The 21,162-nt window shown below is 35.8% G+C and overlaps 1 protein-coding gene and 1 long non-coding RNA gene across 4 annotated transcripts; both read right to left on the bottom strand.

Annotated features, from left to right (window-relative positions):
* Positions 1-3,724: 3,724 nt before the first annotated feature.
* Positions 3,725-4,525, bottom strand: LOC108824810 (uncharacterized). Its single transcript, XM_018598192.1, has one exon. The coding sequence runs from the start codon at positions 4,523-4,525 to the stop codon at positions 3,725-3,727; it is 801 nt and encodes a 266-aa protein (XP_018453694.1).
* Positions 4,526-17,404: 12,879 nt separating this feature from the next.
* LOC108823661 (uncharacterized) lies at positions 17,405-19,400 on the bottom strand. Of its 3 annotated transcripts, none has more exons than XR_001945084.2 (5): positions 19,167-19,400; positions 18,896-19,086; positions 18,550-18,683; positions 18,017-18,467; positions 17,405-17,889 (listed from the first exon to the last, which is right to left on the bottom strand). It is a non-coding gene; the product is annotated as an uncharacterized LOC108823661 (long non-coding RNA). The 3 variants fall into 3 exon arrangements; XR_008938398.1 differs by having other exon boundaries at positions 18,896-19,166; positions 19,240-19,395; XR_001945083.2 differs by having other exon boundaries at positions 18,896-19,399.
* Positions 19,401-21,162: the final 1,762 nt, after the last annotated feature.

Below are 21,162 nucleotides of genomic sequence, written 5' to 3'. Positions count from 1 at the left end.
GAACGGCTATACGGATAGTCGAGAATGCATAGTTTTACGTCGTATCGTCGTTTCGGAAGACTTTGGATGTTTCGGAAAATGATCGATGCACGGACACTCGCTCGCTATAGCTACCGAACTTCGTCCTGAGCTCGGTCGCTATAGCGACCGAGCTTTGTCGCGAGCTCGGTTGCTATAGCGACCGAGCGTGGTCTCGTGATCTGTTCGTTATAGCAACCGAGCAGTTATCCGTGACCCGATCGCCATTGCGATCGGGTTTATATCGTGGATTATGGTCCGTTGCCCAAGTGTTCGAACCTTCCGCAAGGCTACGATCCTCTCAGGATGCTTGTTTCCGGAGTTTTGGTCCTTCGACATCAAAGTTCCGTTTGTTTTTAAGAAATCGTTATTTTCTTAAATTGTCGATTCCTCAAGTCGTTGATCAAGAAGTCGTTGATTAAGAAATCGTTGTTTTAAAGAGTCGTTGTTTTAAAACAAGATTTTTCCGCAAAATTTTCGTATAGGTTTTCCTTTTCCGAAAAACCGTAAAAAAGTTCTTAAGTAAATAATTTTTAAACGGAAATTTTGGAAGCCAACTTTGCCTTGTCCGATTTCAACCCTAACAGTTAGCCCCCCAGTGCGGTAGAATCGTGGGTTGACAAGGTTCTGTCGTATGGTTTGGCGAGCTTAAGCAAGTTTTTAGGCCAAGTTTGTTTCCAAAAGTCCGAGCTTGAATAGTAAATTCTAAAGCTTATAAAAGGGGAGGTAACTCTTTCATTTTTACTTACCCATCTTTCATAAGACTTTTTTTTTGAAGAATCCTCTCAAAAAAAGAAAAATTCAGAAAGAAAATCCCTCACCAAAATGTCAAAGTTGTTCAGAAGCGGAAAAAAATCTAAGAAGAAGGCTCCCATGACTTCTTCTCCTGATTGCAACCAAGATGAAGAACTCCTTGTTCCGAAAGCCGAGTTCGAACTTCCTCCGAATGCGGCTGAACGCGACGCATATTGGAGAGCAAGCAGTGATCGTATCAAACGTCTCGGAGAGGAAAAGTTTCCGATCTGTCGAACTCGGAAAACGGGGAATCATTTACCGAGCAAGACCATTGATCTTTTCCTCGAGACGCTTCGGAAATTTGCCGGAGTTCCGGACGCGGTTGAGTTCTGGATTCCTAGGGTTGGAGAGAGTGCCGACTATCCTCCGGAAGGCTACTTCACGTGTTATGAGGCCGTTTTGTCATGCTGCCGTATTTGGTTTCCGATTCCTGAGATCATCGTCCGCGTACTGGACCGTTTTCAGGTTTCGTTCAACCAACTAAGCCCTACGAGTTTCGAGATCCTTATCTGTCTTGTAATTCTGAGTTACGAGCGCGGCCTATCCCTTACCGCCAACCATTTTGAGGCGCTTCTGAGGCTGCAATACAACAAGGAGTCTACCTCGTGGCGACTGACTCCTCGTCCCATAATGCTGGTAGTAAGGGGAACTGTTTCCAATTTTAACAATTGGAAGCAATTCTTCTTCTACGTCTGACTCGACGCTGCGTCAGTCGCGGAGGAGTTTATCCCGATGTTTCGGACGGTTCCAAATCTCCTCCCGCACATCAGCGTAATCCATCATTGGCCTAGAGATATTATGGAGGTGAGAGATGCGTTGAGGAGCGGTGATCATTGGTGGACGAGTTTTACTCGTCAGAGAGTTCAGAAGGCGATCCGATTGGTTCACTCTGACTTTGAGGCGGAGGGTGAGATTGATTTTGTGAACGTTGAACATCTCCCGGAGCGTGTTCCGGTTGAGAGGTCGCCCAAGCTGCCACGGAAGAATAAAGAAATCGAGGTCGAGGATCACGACTTTCCTGCTGACGATTCTCCATTTCCGGGATGGGACCCGTCTCTAGGATTTGGCGATGGGAGCGGTTCAAGCGATGCGCAGATTCCCGACCTTGACGACTTCTTTTCTGGTCTTCCTGATCATCCCGTCCTGTTATCCTTTGTGGAGGATACGGAGAAAAGACCCGAAGTTTTGGCGGAGACTTCTCGCGTGGTGAACGGGGTTAGTTTCTATTTCTTCCTTCATTCTCTTCATTTATCCGAATAAAAATTCTATTTTTCGAATTTCTCAGGCGATGAATCATCTTGGCACGGCGTTGTTGGATAGTCAGAGAGAATCAAGGATTTGGCATTTCAAAGCGGAGAAGAACGCGAATGACTTGGCGCGACTCCATGAAGAGACCTTGGAGCGGGATTTAAGGGATGCTGCCGATCATGCTAGAGAGGTTCGCCGGGCGAGGAGGCAGGCCAAGCGGGAGATTGTCGCTGAGATGCAGAACCGGGCGACGCATTTCCAGGAAGAGTTTTACAACCTCCGGGCTGCCGACGCCGCGGTAGACAATTTTCGCGAGTGTCGCGGATCAGTTGGAGCTCTCACGAGGACTCATTATAGGGATTATGTTTACCAAGAGGAGTTGAGCCTCATGCAAGATGGCATGAAGGACAATGTTCACGCTGAGTCGCTTGTTCCCCCTATCGAGGAAAGGATATGGGGACTCTGGGAGCCGATCCCAGTTTTTCCTGACACGGTGGAGGTCGCGACCGAAGTGGAGGGAGGTGATGATGAGGTAACCTATCCGACGGAGTTTGGAACTTCGTCGTCGGATGAATTTATCTTCTACTGATTTTATCGGGAAAAAGGTCTTTCCCTTATATTTGTATTTTCGTGGCTGAGTGTGGCCGTTCTATTTGTTGATGCCGCGACCGTAGTAGGTCGCGTAATTTTATGTATTTCAGGACTGGTCTTTTAAGGCTTCGAATCCCTGCCGCCTTTGTGCGGCTTTTATAAATATGAAGTAAGTTTACTTTTTATGATCTGATTTAAACTTTCGCCAAGTATAGAGGGCAGAATGCGAGTAGTCACTTCGTATTCTAACTCTTAGTTTGCCGCTTGGTCCGTATGCTACTTTTTAGCGAGCGTTTTTAGGCGTAAGCGGTAAGAGACATATTTTGGGATCTCGTATTTGATACTATGTCCGTGAGATGTTTAGTGCCAGCAAGACTGGGCTTAGGGCAAGACCTAGGTCTACTTTCAGCTTCAAGGCTTTGCGATGACTGATCGGCTTCCGTTTTGCCTGTTTTGTGATTTTGACCTGATTCGTATCGTTTTAAAATCCGTGAAGTTTTATCGGCTTATATGATTTGTCTAGGTACGAATCGAGCTACTTCCTTTGCGAAGTGCTGGACGAAATTTCGATTTTTTTATAGCGCGCTATGGTATCCTGGTCGGATGTAAGAGGATCTTGTAAAAAGATCAGACTACGAATTTGCTTGAGTGAAATATTTCTGTATTTGCCCGTCGGGGCCAATCGACGGGTTTGTTTTTATTTTTTAAAGTCGCGAGCGGACTATTTCGTTTAAAGTCACTGATGGACTATTTTGTCGGATGATACGAACTAAATATCTTCAGTAAAAATCACGACTTCTCGCATTTTCTTGAAGATACGTTTTTCGTTTTCCGAAGTATCTATGTGTTAAGAATCTACAGATTGAGAAAGTAATTTTATTAAAATAGTTTCAAAATTTTCGAATACAAATGCGAGTTTTTTTTTTGTTTTGTGGGAGTATACGAGTATACGCACCCACTCCCCCCCCTTTTGGCGAGGGGATAGCTGAACTCGCCGTGTTTCGACGGGCTGCCTAAGTACCTCTTTCGAGGATCAAGTCATCTCGTAGTTCTGTTTATGCCGCAAGTATGTTTACTCGTCGGTTGGTTTTTCGTCGGCCGCTTTAGTTGCGGGGTCGACGTTCACCTCGGGATTTTCCTCTTCCCGCTGAGTTGCGACGTTGTCTTCGGAGTTGGGGGTGGTTCCGACCTCCGTATCTGCTTCCGCGGGAGATGTCTCATTGTCTTCGGCGGAAAGCTGAGTTCGCTTGCGTTTAGCCGTAGAGGTCGTCGTGACTTGTCTCAACTTATGCTCCGCTAGGAAACAAAGTCGCGACTGTTTTTGACAACCCCAGATTGCGGCAATTCCAGTCCTGGTTGGGAATTTAACGCCCAAGTGATAAGTTGAGGGAACGGCCTTCATAGCGTTTAGCCATGGAGTTTCCATGATTGCGTTGTAAATAGCCGGGCTATCTACCACCGCGAAATCAACTATCCTGGTAAAATATTTTGCCATCACGGGTAGCTGAATTGATCCCAGGGTCATGGACGTTTGTCCGGAGAAACTCGCGAGCGGTTTCGGTACCAGGGTAACTTCTCCGAGCTCGACGCCCATCCTTCTCAAGGTATCGCGGAAGATTAGGTTTACCGTGCTTCCGGTGTTGATAAGTATTCTTGCGACTTCGAGACCTCTTATTACGAGATCAACGACCAAGGGGTCGCAGTGAAGTTGGTCGATTACGTATGCCTCTTCTTCGGTGAACATTATCGAGGTGTTCCGTCCGTCTTGAGGGGGTGACCGCGGAGGATACTTCGCAGTCGACTCGGCTTTCCGTTGGTAGGCCTTGATGGCCGAAACCGAGTCCCTGCAGTACTGGGATCCTCCCATGATCATGTTGACCCTCCTTTGGGAATTATCGTTTCCTCTATCGTCTGGTCTTATCTCGCGCTTTTCCCCCGCCTGATTTTTGGTGACGAATTCTCCGCAGGGGGATTTTTGTTGGTTTTTGGCGGACGGTCGGAGTCGAGGATTAGATTCTTGACGCTGGTTACTCCGGAGAGTTCCCCAGCAAGAAGCTTCGCGGCCAGCCTCGCCCCTACGACTTTGCAGTTAGCCGTAGAGTGACCTTCGGTCTGATGGAACTCGCAGTATACGTTTTTGTCGTAACTCTGGTTACGGTTCCACGTATTTCCCGAAGTCCTGCCTTGCTTCGGATTGATCGCGTAATTGTGCGCGCCCTGGAGTTCTTTCCCCTCGTGATGGACTTACTTGTCATTACGAGAAGTTTTCTTCTTTGATTTTGGATCCACGTCTTTCGAAGAGTTCCTTGTCGGCTTATGTTTTTGCGACAAAACCTTCGTCTCTTCTTTGATCATTATGTAATCCGAGGCTTTGTGGAAGGCATCCTGGATTGTGCGAGGTTTCTCGAGCGTTATCCACTTTCTGAACTTCACTTGTACCAGAGCGCCTTCCTAAGAGCGTCGATGGCGACTTTGTCGCTGATTCCGCTGACCTTTGCCATGATCAGTTTGAAGCGGCTTATAAACTCTCGGAGGGTTTCGCCCTCTTCCTGAGTTAAGCTCCAGAGATCGACATCGGAAGTTTCTCTATCGATGAACATAGAGTACTTGAGGAGGATTTCCGACGCGAGTTGGCAAAAGCTTCCGATGGAGTTTCGCTTCAAACGGGAGAACCATTCGAGCGCTGCTCCTTCGAGATTTTCGACGAACAGGCGACGGTAGCCTGCGTCTTTTTCGCTCTCCCTAAGCCTGACTCTTCCCATGGTGATGTGGAGCGCCTGGAAATGCGCTTTGGGATCGGTAGTACCGTTATACATCAATATCTTGAGTTTTCCCGGATTAGACACCTTAGTTTCGGAGATCCGCGTAGTGAAGGGTGTTTTTCGAGCCACCTCGAGTAACCTGTCGATTTCTGGGGCGGCACTCGTGGCGTGGTGGATTTGCGATGTCACGGCCCTTACTTCTGCGGCGGTCTTGGTGATGTAATCACGGAGATCGGGTATCTCGGGATCCTCTCCAGCTATTTTCCGAGCTTGTCGGTGTTCGTGGCGAGTAATCTTGGTCTGCCTTTCGGCCAATTCCTCCTGTTCGATCCAGTAGAGGTTTTCTTCTTCTTCCGTCATGGGTTTGTCGAACGGAGAATTTTCCCGAGCTGAACGGCTACGGGTTCTTCTTGGAGGGACATCGGGGTCCTCCTCGGAGTCATCGCTGGGCTCCAAGTCGATACGCTCGATTTCATCCTCCTGCATATCCTTTTCGGATGTCTGAAGTTTTTCCGAGTTACCCTTGGCGACGGGGGATGTTTCGCTAGGGTTTTGTCCAGAAGGACGTTCCTGCGAAGTTCCAGGCCTATCGTGTGGGGTTGCGAACTCGAGCCTCCTTCCGCGGAGTTTGGTGGCTCTGCGAGGGAGAAACGCGCGGGACCTTGCCATTAAGGTTTGAACCTGTTTGGTCAGGGTTCCCACGAGTTTATCCTGCTCTTCCGACCTCTTTTCGTAGGCGGAAAGCAACTTTTTGAACTCGTCGAGCGACGCGGCGTTAGCAGGTGCGTCAGCTGCGGAAACATCCGCTGTGGGAGTGTTCAAGGCGTCCTTGGGTGCTCAGTTTAGAGGAGTCTGCAAGTTCCCTGAATCGTCGTTAGTCATGTCTGGTTGAGCGTGAGCTGGTCGTGAGTAAGATTGATCCGTACCCCCCCCCTCCTTCTAGCACAAAACTGTGGGAACCGAAATTTGCACCGTCAATGATTTGTATATTTAGGAAAGTAGGAAAACCCTAATTTCCCAGAAGGTCCCGGATTTCTGAAAAACCACACGTCAAGCAATCAGAACACGATAACAACGGAAAAATAAAATATAAAACGTAAAAAGAGAGCAAGAAGGGTTTTATTCCGAATCTGCGTATAAGCGTGACAACAACAGGACAACGTGCTTCGGCTACAAGAGCTGTCGGCGAGATCCCTAGTTCTAATACCCGAAGGTGGCTAAACCTAATTGAGTCGCAGCTTGAAAACAAAAATGGAAAGTTGCCTAAAATGCTCTAAGTGCTAGTTTGCTCTTAAAAAAAAGTGATGCATCTATGCCTCTCGCCTTGAACTCCTTATATACTCCCTCCAAGGTCGGTTTACGCTTCCCCCTTTTGCCTTTAAGCCGTCATAGTCAAAAAATGGGAATATTCCATTTTTTCCGATCTTCATGATTATCTGCGGAAAGTTTTCATTTTTTCCGCGGAAACTGATGCTTATCCTCCAAGCATAAACCGTCATAAGGTTTCTGGGTTTTTAAGAAATCGTAAGTGGGCCTCGAATCAAGTTTAGGACCGCTTTGGACCGTATTTTTGATTTGAGACGTTTTTACGATTTTTCCGATAAGGTTAAGTTTTCCGCGTTTTTATCGTAAACCAAACGGACGATTCCACTTGACCGAGAGATCAAGAAACGGATAGTCGTGAGTTTTGGAGAACGGCTATATGGATAGTCGAGAATGCATAGTTTTACGTCGTATCATCGTTTCGGAAGACTTTGGATGTTTCGGAAAATGATCGATGCACGGACACTCGCTCGCTATAGCGACCGAACTTCGTCCTGAGCTCGGTCGCTATAGCGACCGAGCGTGGTCTCGTGATCCGTTCGCTATAGCAACCGAGCTCTTATCCGTGACCCGATCGCCATCACGATCGGGTTTATATCGTGGATTATGGTCCGTTGCCCAAGTGTTTGAACCTTCCGCAAGGCTACAATCCTCTCAGGATGCTTGTTTGCGGAGTTTTGGTCTTTCGACATCAAAGTTCCGTTTGTTTTTTAAGAAATCGTTATTTTCTTAAATCGTCGATTCCTCAAGTCGTTGATCAAGAAGTCGTTGATTTCTTAAGTCGCTGATTAAGAAATCATTGTTTTAAAGAGTCGTTGTTTTAAAACAAAATTTTCCGCAAACTTTTCGTATAGGTTTTCCTTTTCCGAAAAACCGTAAAAAAGTTCTTAAGTAAATAATTTTTAAACGGAAATTTTGGAAGCCAACTTTACCTTGTCCGATTTCAACCCCAACATACATTTTCATTTTGGATCTAAGATCGATGCTTTCTGCTAGCTGTTATTCCCAGCAATAGATCATAAATTATGCATGTCAATGGCCTAAGTAGTAATATAGTTGAAAGGCAATTCTATCAAATAGCTTTTTTTAAAAAGTTTTTGTCACAAAAATACCTTTCAAAAAATATAATGACTAAAATAGCACTTCTTGTTTTGAAAATTTAAATATTTATTTTTTATTTTTAAAAATTTGAACACATTCTTAAAACCTAACTCTAAACTCTAAACTCTAAGTCTTATATTAGTTAACTCAAAGGTTATAAACGCACTAGGTGATTTCCCGTAAGTATGCACGATATACAAATTTATAAAGTAAATACTATAATAATTAATTGTTATTTAATTTTAGTTTAAAATTAATTTATAATTTGTATGCATAAATTATATAATAATATATATTACTTTAGTTAGACATATGATTTTAGATATGTTATATCTAGTCGATTTTGATTTTTACAGTCGATTTAGTTATTATTTAGATATATTGGATTGCATCTATTTTTCTTAACTCAATTATAATACTTTTTATTTTAAATATATTAAAATTATGATTAATTTTTATTTGCATTTACATTGATTTTTGTCTTAGATATGTAAATATATTTGAGGAATTAGTTTATGTATAATTTAACATATATTATGCTTAGAATGAAATAAAAAATAAACTAAGTGTTTGATTCCAAATCACATAAATTAATATAAGAATAATACTTACAAATACATATATATATATATATATATAAATTTTATTGTAAGAGTTAGTTAATATTTTATATCATTTGTAAATATGTTTTGAGTCATACTATAATTTACATTTATAAAAGAAATTATTATTATAAAATGATATATTCTTATTGTAGTTAAATATATGGTTTTAGATATAAGTTTGATTAGTCGAGTCACTCAAGTTGCGAGTATATTGAGTTAATATATATTCTTTCAAATTCAAACAGAACTATAATTTTCTTTTATTATAATTAATAAAATAAAATTAATTTTATTTATCGTTTAAATATTCATGTATATTCGTAATATTTATCTTTGATGTTTTTAATTATTAGAAAATGAAACGAAGAGTAATAGGAAGTTACATACATAAATAACTAATACATTTTTGGAAGCTCATCAACACATATCAATATTAAAATAATAAAATATTAATAAATTCTAAATTTATGCTTAGATTTATTAAACCCAAACTGAAATTTATTTTAAATAATCTTAAATATGAGAATTCAGATTCGCTTCGTATTTTGATTATGGTTATATTAAGTTCCACAAATATAAAACATAAAATTTAAAATAAAATTTAATATTAAAAACAAATAGTTTTAATAATGACAAAATATAATATATCCACCTAATTAAAATATATATTGTTAAGTTATTTTAAAAGGTTTTGTAATTATTTGATCAAAACATGTTTATATTTAATTTTATTTTATTTTATAATATCTCTTAAAAATAAGCAGTCTATAAAAATTGTGTTATTGTATTTAAAAAAAAACATATTATATAAATAGAATATAATTTATAAAAAAAATTTGCTGTAATTGAAAGATATAGTCCTATAAATATATAAAAATAAATAAAACATTTCAATAATACTAACTAATTATAAAGTATTCTTAGTCAATCAAACATATATCAGTTTGTGTTACTTAATTATTTTATGTAATCATCTAAGAAAATATTTAGATATATAAAACATATTTCTATTACTTTGAAAAATATATATTTTGTATTTTTTTAAGATTATGAAATCATGTTCTTTATTTAAAAAATATTAAAAAATATTTTTCTGTTTAAAAAAAAATAAATGGAATTTTCTGTTTTGTGAACTTTCCTTTTTAATGTTATTTAAAAGGTATATTTTATGTTAATTAAAAATATTTTTTAAATGGAATTTCTATGTGTGAACTTTCGTTTCCAATGAAATCATATTATATATACATATATTTTCGTTTTGAATTTGTTTCTTAAACATTATAAATGTTTCTTTTTATTATATATTTTATTTGGAAATTTTTAAAAAGGAAACTAAATAAAAATTTAATAATAATATTTACATGTAACAATTTTAATTTATTAAGAGTATCAGTGTAATCAACCATTGTGAGAATTAACGTGAACGCGACACATAGGAAACTGATTTCTCAAAGAATATTTTAAAGATATTTTTAAATGGAATTTTCTGTTTTGTAAACTTTCTTTTTTAATGTTATTTAAAAGGTATATTTTATGTTATTTAAAAATATGTTTTAAATGGAATTTTCTATGTTGTGAACTTTCGTTTCCAATAATATCATATTATACATACATATATTTTTCGTTTTGAATTTGTTTCTTAAACTTTATAAATATTTCCTTTTTATATAATGTTATTTGGAAAATTTAAAAAGGAAACTAAATATAAATTTAATATTAATATTTACATGTAACGGTTTTAATTCATTAAGGGTATCAGTGTAATCAACCATTGTGAGAATTAACGTGAACGCGATACATAGAAAACTGACTTCTCAAATAATATTTTAGAGATATTTACCGTTCAACAAAACTTCTTTTGGTCATTTTCTTCTTTGTGATGCTATTTTGTGACACAACTTAAAAATGGCTATTTAAGAAAATTTCTCTTCGTTGAATCATCATTTGCCATAATATTTCAGTTTAGAAATCTCCATAATCGAAACAAGATAGACGGTTAGGATAGGGAGATGCGACAAATCGTGATACTCTTTAGATTTGGTTGTTGTACGCTTTTTGGGAAACAAACCAATCTTGAACGTAATGAGTGCCTATAACTAGAACTCTTGGTTTTATATTGGCGGGATCCTAGTTAAAAAGTATCTCTCATGCCTCTATTCAAAGGAAGTCTTGCATTCAAAGGAAGTCTTGCATTGTGATCAAACATTTACTGCTATGGTATAACAATAGTTTTTATGTAAGTAATATTCGGAGTCATTTGCTTCTCTGCATAGCCAAAATTGGATTAAACGAAGCAGTAACATTATAGTCAAGTTTGATAGACGGTCATGTATTTTTGTATTCTATTGTTTGGTTATTTGTGCACACTGATGTTTCATGTATGTAAGTTATATGTTGTATGAATTCTTTGAAGCACAAAATAAAGAAGTATGTGTGTCTTCTTCGCGGAAGTTGAATAACCGAAACAACAGCTTCAACTAATAAAAGGGTTCTCTTCTCTTTTTTGTCAAGTAAGGTTATAGAAAGAATCTAAATAGACGTACAGTGCAAGAAAACACATTTGTTTAACTACTTCATTGGCTTAGATCACATTGCATTATAATAATATCGAGCAGATTCTGTAAAACACATATGTTTGTTTAATACATACGAGGACGTTGTGCATGTAAAGTTGTTTGCATTTAATTGAATCAGTAAAAAAATTATAAATTTTTAGGGTATAATGTTTAGTGTTTATGATTTAATTTTTTGTGACGGTTTTAAAATTGTTAAAAAAATTTCATCTTTTTGCAGCTAATAATATTTTTCTTTTATTTTAAAAACTTAACACAAATTATTATTATTTTATTTATTATATTAAAAAAATTGTACATTAATTGGCAAACTATGATTAGTTGGTAATTCACCCAAGAAAAATTCATGATAAAATATTAACTAGGAATCATTTCCATATAAATAAAAATTGTGGTAGTTAAAAGATAATCGATGAATTAAAAGAATGATTACATTTTATATTTTTCAAAAAAAAAAGGTTTACGATGAAGGGGATACCAAGAGAGAGAGAGAGAGAGAGAGAGAGAGAGAGAGAGAGAGAGAGAGAGAGAGAGAGAGAGAGAGAGAGAGAGAGAGAGAGAGAGAGAGAGATTTAGTGTTTAGGGTATACCCAAGAGTTTACAGTTTAGTGTTTAGGATTTACCCAAGGGTTTAGGGTATATCCAAGAATTTAGGGTTTAGGGTTTGGATTTTTACCCATGGGTTTAAACTTTGTTCATGGGTTTAGGGTATAGTGTTATGATTTAATTTTTTGTGACGGTTTTAAAATTGTTAAAAAAAATTCATCTTTTAGCAGCTACTAATATTTTTCATTTATTTTAAAAACTTAACACAAATTACTATTATTTTATTTATTATAGTTTAAAAAACTGTACATTAATTAGCAAACTATGATTAGTTGGTAATTCACCCAAAAAAAAATTCATGATAAAAATATAAACTAGGAAACATTCCCATATAAAACAAAATTGTGGTAGTTAAAAGATAATCGATGAATTAAAAAGAATGTTTACATTTTATTTTTCTCAAAAAAAAATGTTTACGATGAGGGGGAGACCAAGAGAGAGAGAGAGAGAGAGAGAGAGAGAGAGAGAGAGAGAGAGAGAGAGAGAGAGAGAGAGAGAGAGAGAGAGAGAGAGAGAGAGAGAGAGAGAGAGAGAGAGAGAGAGAAAGAGAGAGAGAGAGAGAGAGATTTAGTGTTTAGGGTATATCCAAGAATTTAGGATTTAGTGTTTGGATTTTTACCCATGGGTTTAAGCTTTGTCCATGAGTTTAGGGTATAGTGTTTAGTGTTTATGATTTAATTTTTTTGTGATGGTTTTAAAATTGTTAAAAAAATTCATCTTTTTGCAGCTAATAATATTTTCTTTTATTTTAAAAACTTAACACAAATTATTATTTTATTTATTATATTTAAAAAAAATTGTACATTAATTGACAAACTATGATTAGTTGGTAATTCACCCAAGAAAAATTCATGATAAAATATTAAACGAGGAAACATTTCCATATAAATAAAAATTGTGGTAGTTGAAAGATATTCTATGAATTAAAAGAATGTTTACATTTTTATATTTTTCAAAGAAAAAAAGGTTTACGATGAAGGGGATACCAAGAGAGAGAGAGAGAGAGAGAGAGAGAGAGAGAGAGAGAGAGAGAGAGAGAGAGAGAGAGAGAGAGAGAGATTTAGTGTTTAGGGTATATCCAAGATTTTACAGTTTAGTGTTTAAGATTTACCCAAGGGTTAGGGTATATCCAAGAATTTAGGGTTTAGTGTTTGGATTTTTACCCAAGGATTTAAGTTTTGTCCAAGGGTTTAGGGTATAGTGTTTAATGTTTATGATTTACTCTTTTGTGACGATTTTAAAATTGTTAAAAAAATTCATCTTTTGGCAGCTACTAATATATTTTATTTATTTTAAAAACTTAACACAAATTATTATTATTTTATTTATTTAAATTTTATAAAAATCTACATTAATGGCAAACTATGATTAGTTGGTAATTCACCCAAGAAAAATTCATGATAAAATATTAAACTAGGAAACATTCCCATATAAAACAAAATTGTGGTAGTTAAAAGATAATCGATGAATTAAAAGAATGTTTACATTTTTATATTTCTAAAAAAAAAGGGTTTACGATGAGGGGATACCAAGAGAGAGAGAGAGAGAGAGAGAGAGAGAGAGAGAGAGAGAGAGAGAGAGAGAGAGAGAGAGAGAGAGAGAGAGAGAGAGAGAGAGAGAGAGATAATAATTTAAACCTCAAACTATATTGAATTAAGTAATGTCTAAAATGCTTATAGTTTTGAACCACAAAGACTGAATGGAGAACAAATTTAGTTTTAGTAATACATAAAACATATGAATCGTATTTGAATAATACATATTTATATTAATAATACATAAAACATCTGAAGAACAAATTTAGTTTTAATAATACATCAAACATTTGATTATATATTAATAATATTTATACATAAAGCATAAGAATCGTATTAATGCCCGTGTGCGGGCATTAATACGATTCGTATGTTTAAAATAAAAATATGTTAAAATCTTAATCTTATTTTTTAAACACTCATCAATACTGATAAAATCTGAGAGAGAGAGAGAGAGAGAGAGAGAGAGAGAGAGAGAGAGAGCCATAGAGAGAGAGAGAGAGAGCCATAGAGAGAGAGAGAGAGAGCCATAGAGAGAGAGCCATAGAGAGATAAACAAAATGAGTTCGAGAGTAAGATGCAAAGAAAGAAATATAGAACAAGTTTGATTACACAAAAATTTACATACATAATAATTTGATTATATATTAATAATATTTATACATAAAACCTATGCAAAGAGTGTGATTACACAAATATTTACGTACATATAATTTGATTAGATATTAATAATATTTATCTTACTCGAATTAGATATTATACACAAAATCAGTTCTTCTTACATGGTTCAAAGAATACAGCCAAGTTCTGTGGAATTCTTACATGTTTGAAGTCAATGACCTATGAGGAAGGTATGTTATTATACAAAAATCATTCATATGAAAATCAAATTGTATAGAGAGAGGAGGAGGATTGGGAATTAGAGACTTACATCATTGGAATAAAGCATGCTCTCTCAGGCTACTATGGCTTCTCTTCTTCCGCGCAGGATCGATCTGGGTCGCTTGGGTTGTCAAAAACATCCTGCAAAATGACAAGAGCAAACTCTGGATAATCAAAGAAAAACAATCGTACTCTCACTCTATCAAAAAGATCCTCAGAGTAAGAGATTTGGCTTATAACTGGATCAAAGTTGAGGTTGGGAATGGAAGAGACACTCGCTTCTGGACCGACAACTGGTCTCCTCTTGGTAACCTGACGACGTTTCTAAACCTGCGCTCCTCCACTTTGGGAACAAGACAATCATCAACAATATCAGAGCTCTGCAACAATGGTGCCTGGTCGCTACCATCCCCTCGCTCTGAAGCTCAACTAGCTCTTCACACACACCTCACCACTGTTAATCTATCGGAAGCGGACGACACCACAGTCTGGTCACCCCTTGGAAAACGATCAGAGAAATTCTCAACAGGTATGATCTACAATCTCATAAGAGAGCATAAACCTGTTGTTGCTTGGAACCGTGCAGTGTGGTCCTCTCGGGGCATTCCAAAGCATAACTTTCTCTCCTGGCTAGTAACTCTGAATCGATGTCCCACGAAAGATCGGCTACTCGGCTGGGGGCTTCAAGTAAATCCACTTTGCGTGCTCTGCAATGCGGCTCCTGAGACAAGGGATCACTTGTACTTCGACTGCGCCTTTTCATTCTCGGTTTGGTCACCTCTCGCAAGGAAATCAAAATCGCCGGCAACGAGAAGCTGGAATCAACTTCTCACTTGCATGCAATCACTGACCTCCCCTAAGCACAACCGACTCCTCTCTCTCTTGACTTGGAAAGCAACAATCTACTCTCTCTGGATGGAATGGAATTCCCGAATCCATCGGAATCATTATCGTGGCGCAGACTCCCTGATCTCCTCAACTAGTGCGCTCATCAAGAACAAAATATCATCCTTCAGGGAATCATCGCCAACTTTAACTACCTTGATGATGCAGTCTTGGCTTGAGGATTGAAACTCTTTTGATCGTCTGTCGTGACTCTTCATCATCGTTCTCACAACTTCTATTTTCTTCTTCGTTTTTCTCTAAAAAATTAGGCTAATCCCTTTGTATTGGGCTTAAAAGCCAAACTCTTGCCTTAGTGGGCTAATCTTTACCATATATATATAAAAGCCCTTTATCAAAAAAAAAAAAGAAAATCAAATTGTATAATAATAATTATATCTTTATATGCAAGTTCTTACAAATGAATCAGAGTAAGATAAATCACACTGGTGATATGTATAAACTATTGAGACTATGGAAAAAGAGGTTTATGGACAAGCTTTTAAAACCTCAACAGTTAAGGATTTGTATAGACATCGAGCCATTCTCACTCCCACAAATGATGAAGTGGATAAAATAAATGATTACATACTTTCGCAGTTGCCAGGTAATATGTTTTGTGTTTACTCTTATATTTCAGTAAATTTTTACATATCACTAAAGTAAAGGATTTACATATGTTTCTATCTTAGTGACGTTTATACCGTAAAATCAGCACCACCAAGATTAAACACAAAAAACACACACAAAACCCAAATTCCAAACTATATATATATACTTTCTAATATTTTCGAAAAATTGCTGATCTAACCATTTCATCCCGCGCAAGGCGCGGATAACTACCTAGTACTCTAAATACTTTTAAACAAAAATACTTTTGCTTAGCAAAAACTCGGTTTGTTTATCTCTTAAGGGTGAATGATACACAGCTGCCAAATGGACATTATATAATGTTCGAGCAGTTTGCCATTCTAGGGTCTTTGAAACACATTACAATTAAATGAAACAAGATTCTAGGAAATAACAAGGCTAAACATATGTCTTGTTTTACTAAATGGATAAATCAGCATTAAACCAAGTGCTTCATGAAAGGGATTCGTCAAACAGTTCAAATAATTATTCAATGCTTACCTTGCTTTGGCCGAATATGATAAGTGGGTTTAGTCGATTATTTGAATGAAAAACTTTTTAATGAAGCTCTGTGTTTTGGTAACTCTTCCCCGTTGATAGAGTGTTACGGTTTAGCATTGCGAAATAAGTAAGAAAATAACAAATAAAAAAGTGACTGACCTCAAGTAAACCTTTTGGCCCGTGAAACTCAATGGAATATTCAAGTTTTATCTGTAATTTTAGATGTTCGGCTTTGTTATGAAGACTTTATCGACATATTCAAGTTTTGTCTGTAATTCATTGTCATGAAGATCTATCTAGTTTAATATATTTGCTATTAGGGTTGGCCCGCCCTACGGGCGGGATACTTATTTCATAATTTGAAATATAAATTATTATAGATATAATTAGTAATAATTATATTTTAAAACTTTTAGGTTCACACATCACATTTTAATTATTTTATTTCTGTAGTATTGTATTCATGTGATTAATAGAAACTAATCACAATTGTCTACTTTTGAGGTTTGCCCACTACAAAAGAGCAGACATATAATTATTATATTTTTGTCATTGTTATAACATAAATATTTTATTATAACTCTAAAATTTTTGATCACAAATATAACCTGCAAAAGTAAAAATGACTAAAATATTTCATTAAACGGACAAATATAGATTTATACTTGGTTAACTAATTTAGATATAAAGTTTAGAGTCAAAGGGTTGAAGTTCAAAATTTTGTTAGTAAGGTTTACAATTTTAAAAATAAAAATTAAAAGTTAGAAAACTTAAAATAAAATTTTTGATAACAGTTTTGAAAAGAATTTCGAATTTCAAAATGAAATTTTTAAAAAGTTAAAAACAAAAAAAAGAAATTTCAGAAATTGTTTTTATATTAAAAATTCGAGTTTGAAACACATAATTTGAAACAATAAAAATTATTTATTTATTTATTTATTTATTTATAGTTATGTATCTAGAGTATAATTTTTTTTTTTGCATATTTAATAAAATCTAATTTTGTTATTAACCTTTTAGAGGCTCTTTTTATGACCAAGAATTTGGGAAATTGTGGGATATTTTTTTTTATTTTTTTTTGCTAGAATTTAGGAAATTGTGGGATATTGCATTGTTTTTATATATAAAGGTTGTGTGGGTTTACTGTATTAGTCCAAACATTACGACTATTAATCTTGAATGCCTAAGTTGTATGTCGATGTTGGTATTTGTTAAAATTTAATTTTTTTTATTTTCAATCCCTAACCATGAACTAACGTTTCTTAAATTGAAAAACAAATTGTATCATTTATGTGTAGTAATAACATGTGCCATACCACATAGCATCTTATGTTGTATGGCTTACCATCAAGAACCTGACCACAAATTTCATTATTACACACAAAAAGCATGTTTTGAATGTAATTTTTAATGTAAGAAGTTCATTTCAAAGGTGGAGAAACAAAGGGATGTACGTTGAAAAACTTGATATCATAAGCAAAGATAAAGATCACTATCTATCCTATGTGGACGTCAGCTACAGATGGTAAGAAGTCATGTTTGAACCCGAACCTATTTTTCAAACGTTTTTAAGGCTCATGTCTCCGACACCAGCGATCTGCACTATCAAATCCCTGTCTCCTACTTGAGATGTGACCATACTGTACAACACCCAAACCAATATTGCCATGAAAAACCAGATGTCATTTGTACTGAGGGTATCTTACTTCCATTTAACATTTCAAAAGTGTTTGCTTCCGGTGTAAAAATATCACACCGTACGGAAGTGATGGAAACTCATGTTCTTCTTCTTCATCAACTACAGAGGGATTAGCAGACTCTGGTGTACCTTGAGCACCTGTTTTTAACAAACAAAAATGAAATTAGAACCAAAGACCATGGATCCGATTCAAGAAATCAATAAAACTGTTAAGACATGAATTCCTCATGAGACAGTAAAAGAATAGAAAGAAAGTGTAATGTACCAGCGATTTCTTTGGTGGTGTTCACCCACTGATCAACCAGCTCCTTCCACTCTCTGCATCAAAAAAATAGAAAACTCATTGCCATATTCTAAAAGAGTAAGAAAGTGTCAAAAATAGAAAACTCATTGCCAAAGTCTTTGCAAGTTGGCGAATCTTATCAGAGCCATGTTTCCTCAAACCATTAACAGCCTTTCCGATCTAAGTATTCTGCGAGAACAACCTTACAATCACTCACACTTCATACAAAAATTATCAAAAATGGCTGGGAGTACGTAGTTTGGAAGTAGAGAACTTTCGATTCTGGTGGTGGAGTACTGAGCTCTTTGATTAGCTCCTGAGTTCTCCTGAAGTAGACATCGATATTCCGGTAATGACAGTGGAAGAAACTCTCAGGTCTAATACACGTTGCAGGAGTGTATCCGCCCTTGATATTTTGAATCCCTGCAACAAACTGCATAATAAGGCTTTTAGTACTATTACTCCAAAGTCTCCAATGGATATAGCCAAGAGAAGGAGAAAGACATATGATTCACCTCAAAGTAGTCGAGATTTGTGAGTGATGTCGTAGACTTCCAGCATTAATAACTCGGTCTCCACTTTTCATCAACAAAAACTGCATTAGTAGTTGTTTCTGGGTTATCTCCAAGCCACTTTCTCCTATTTGCATCTATAAGCAAAGCAATAGCATACATTACACAATCAGTCACTCATCTTTGCAATGCAAGAAGCTTCTTCATAACATAGCCTTGACTGACGTTATGCAGTTTTAATCCTACATCGTTTTGTTCAGACAGTATTATTTCAAAACAAAACAATACTACAAATTTCAGAACATGAGTGAAGAACTGAAATAAAGATTCGAGCTTCAGAGGATCTAACCAGCAACTACTACCGAATCCCAATATGTTTCGCCTTCTCTCTCGAACTGTTTCTGATCCCAAGTTCCATTAACCAACTTCGCATACTGAAACAATTATTCTCGTGGTGATTGGCAAATCAGTCTTGTCTCCTCCATTATCAGACGCGGAGCTTTCCATTGAATATTTAGCGGGCACCTCCTCTACAGTCCTCTACAGAATCCAAAGGAGGCTTCGAAATCTCCATGGTTTGCAGAAAAAGGACCAGAAGCGAGAAGCGGGTTTTAACATACCTGTTGTCGGAGGAAGCTCAAGTGACAGAGAGGAGTCAGCGATAAGGATTGATGTTGGGAGATGAAGTCTGACCTTTTTATTGGAGGATAAACACCACCGTTACTGAACCGTCCCTCTGCCAATGGAAGAAAACGAAGAACATGAAGGTAAGCTATGGAACCTATTAGAGTTTCCATCGCCTTATGTGGTCGATGGGCCGCAAGACGCACACTTTATTGAAACAGTGAGTTTAGTGAAACAGTGAGTTTCTGACACTTTATTGAAACAGTGAGTTTAGTGAAACAGTGAGTTTCTGACGTGTCGACGCGAGAGGACTTGAGTTTGTTTTCTTCTTATTATAGAAGAAAGGGACAATTCTCTTTTTAATTTGTTTGTATCCAAAGATTTGAGTTAATGAAATTAAGATAGTGGAAGTTCCTTCGATTTAGGAGTTTTAATGAAGTTTTTATGTTTTTATACCATGAGGTTCATATTTTGAATTCTTGGGAATATGAATTTATTAAACAATTATATAGTTTAATGGAAAAAAATTTACAATGAGATATTCAATATGTTATTGGTAAAACCATTTAGGCATGAATATTCGTAAACTGAGTCGAATGTTGTAGTCAAATGAAAATTCTTATAAAATAAATATGATTATTGGTTGTAAAATTTTCTAAGTAATTTTTTGTAAATATAATATCATAATAAAACATCATTTAAAACTGAAAATTTAAATGTGTTAAAAAATATTTTTTGTAACTATATTTAATTTATGTTACAAACTTTCAGCTTATATATGTTATAAAAGTCGTGTATATACAATACAATTGGGGTTTTTTTGTTCAAAACATTTTGTAGCTCTTAAAACACAAATCTGAGTCAGTTCATTAAAAAAAATTGTCCTAAGAAGAAACTCGAGAAGAAGTTAAAAAGAAATCAATTTTCAAAAGAAAAAGAAATAAAATTTGAGGTAGGATATCATTTTTACGCATTAGTGAGTTTTACGTAGTTTTTCCTTATATATTTTTATTAATTTACTACTGTAGGTTCACCCTACAGGCGGAATTTGATGGAACGGTTTTTATAAAAGATGTAAATTTGTGTAAATTTTTTTTTAGTGTTAAGTTGAATGTGAGTATGATTAGTGTTAAGTTGAATGTGAGTATGATTTTGTTATCTAAAACAAATTTCAACTATATAACTAAAAAATTGTGTAAATTTACTTTTTATAAATTATTTTATGTAAGAGTGTAAATTTACCATGAATAATTGATTTTTCATAAGAAAGTAATATAAATATTAACAATAATTTACGTGATTAAGATTATTTCATAATTTCTGGACACTAACACGGATATGGGTCTATGCTTTAGGGTCCATTTGCATACCCGGAGAGAGGGTCTATCTGTGGGTTGTATCTCCCCTTGAGGATTAGTCTAGGCCCTTCCATAGGTCTGGGATATCCCCATGTTAATCAAAAAAAAGAAAAAAGATTATGTGTTTAAAATCATTAAACATGTTAGTAATTATATATTTTTTCATTGAAAACTCATAGATTAAAGTTTTAGGTTTATATTTTGACTTCATTATATGTTTTGATTGATATTTGTTTTGTGTGCGTAAAGTTTTAGTTTTACTTCCGGAAACTTTATTTTTCAATTATCTAAATCTGTTGGGTTATCAAAATTGCATAACGTGAATCCTGTGATTGGTTGAATAGTGCATATGATTAATCTTTTTGGTGGGTAATTTTTTCTAATTTGGTTGGAATTGTTTTGTTTTGTTGGTTCAGTTAAAATTTTATATGTTCAGTATTTTCTTATGTATTTTATATTGTGAATCGGAATAGCTTTTATGCAACTAAAATCCGTTAGTAACAATAGGTTTCTTGTTAGATATTTTCAGTTTGTAGGCATTGTGAGATGTATTTTGCACAGTAACCGAAGACAGTTTGTAAATTGGAATGGTAAACAGTTTATTGGTAATTGATATATGGTGTTTTTCACATCA

This window comes from Raphanus sativus, chromosome 9 (genome assembly GCF_000801105.2).
Source record: "Raphanus sativus cultivar WK10039 chromosome 9, ASM80110v3, whole genome shotgun sequence".
NCBI classification, from domain to species: Eukaryota; Viridiplantae; Streptophyta; class Magnoliopsida; order Brassicales; family Brassicaceae; genus Raphanus; species Raphanus sativus.
Note: the sequence above shows the minus strand (reverse complement) of the source record. Positions and strands in the feature narration are given on the sequence as shown.

What these genes read in the sequence shown, in the direction of transcription:
- LOC108824810 (XM_018598192.1), bottom strand. Translation starts at nt 4,525, where the DNA reads ATGATCATGGGAGGATCCCAGTACTGCAGGGACTCGGTTTCGGCCATC.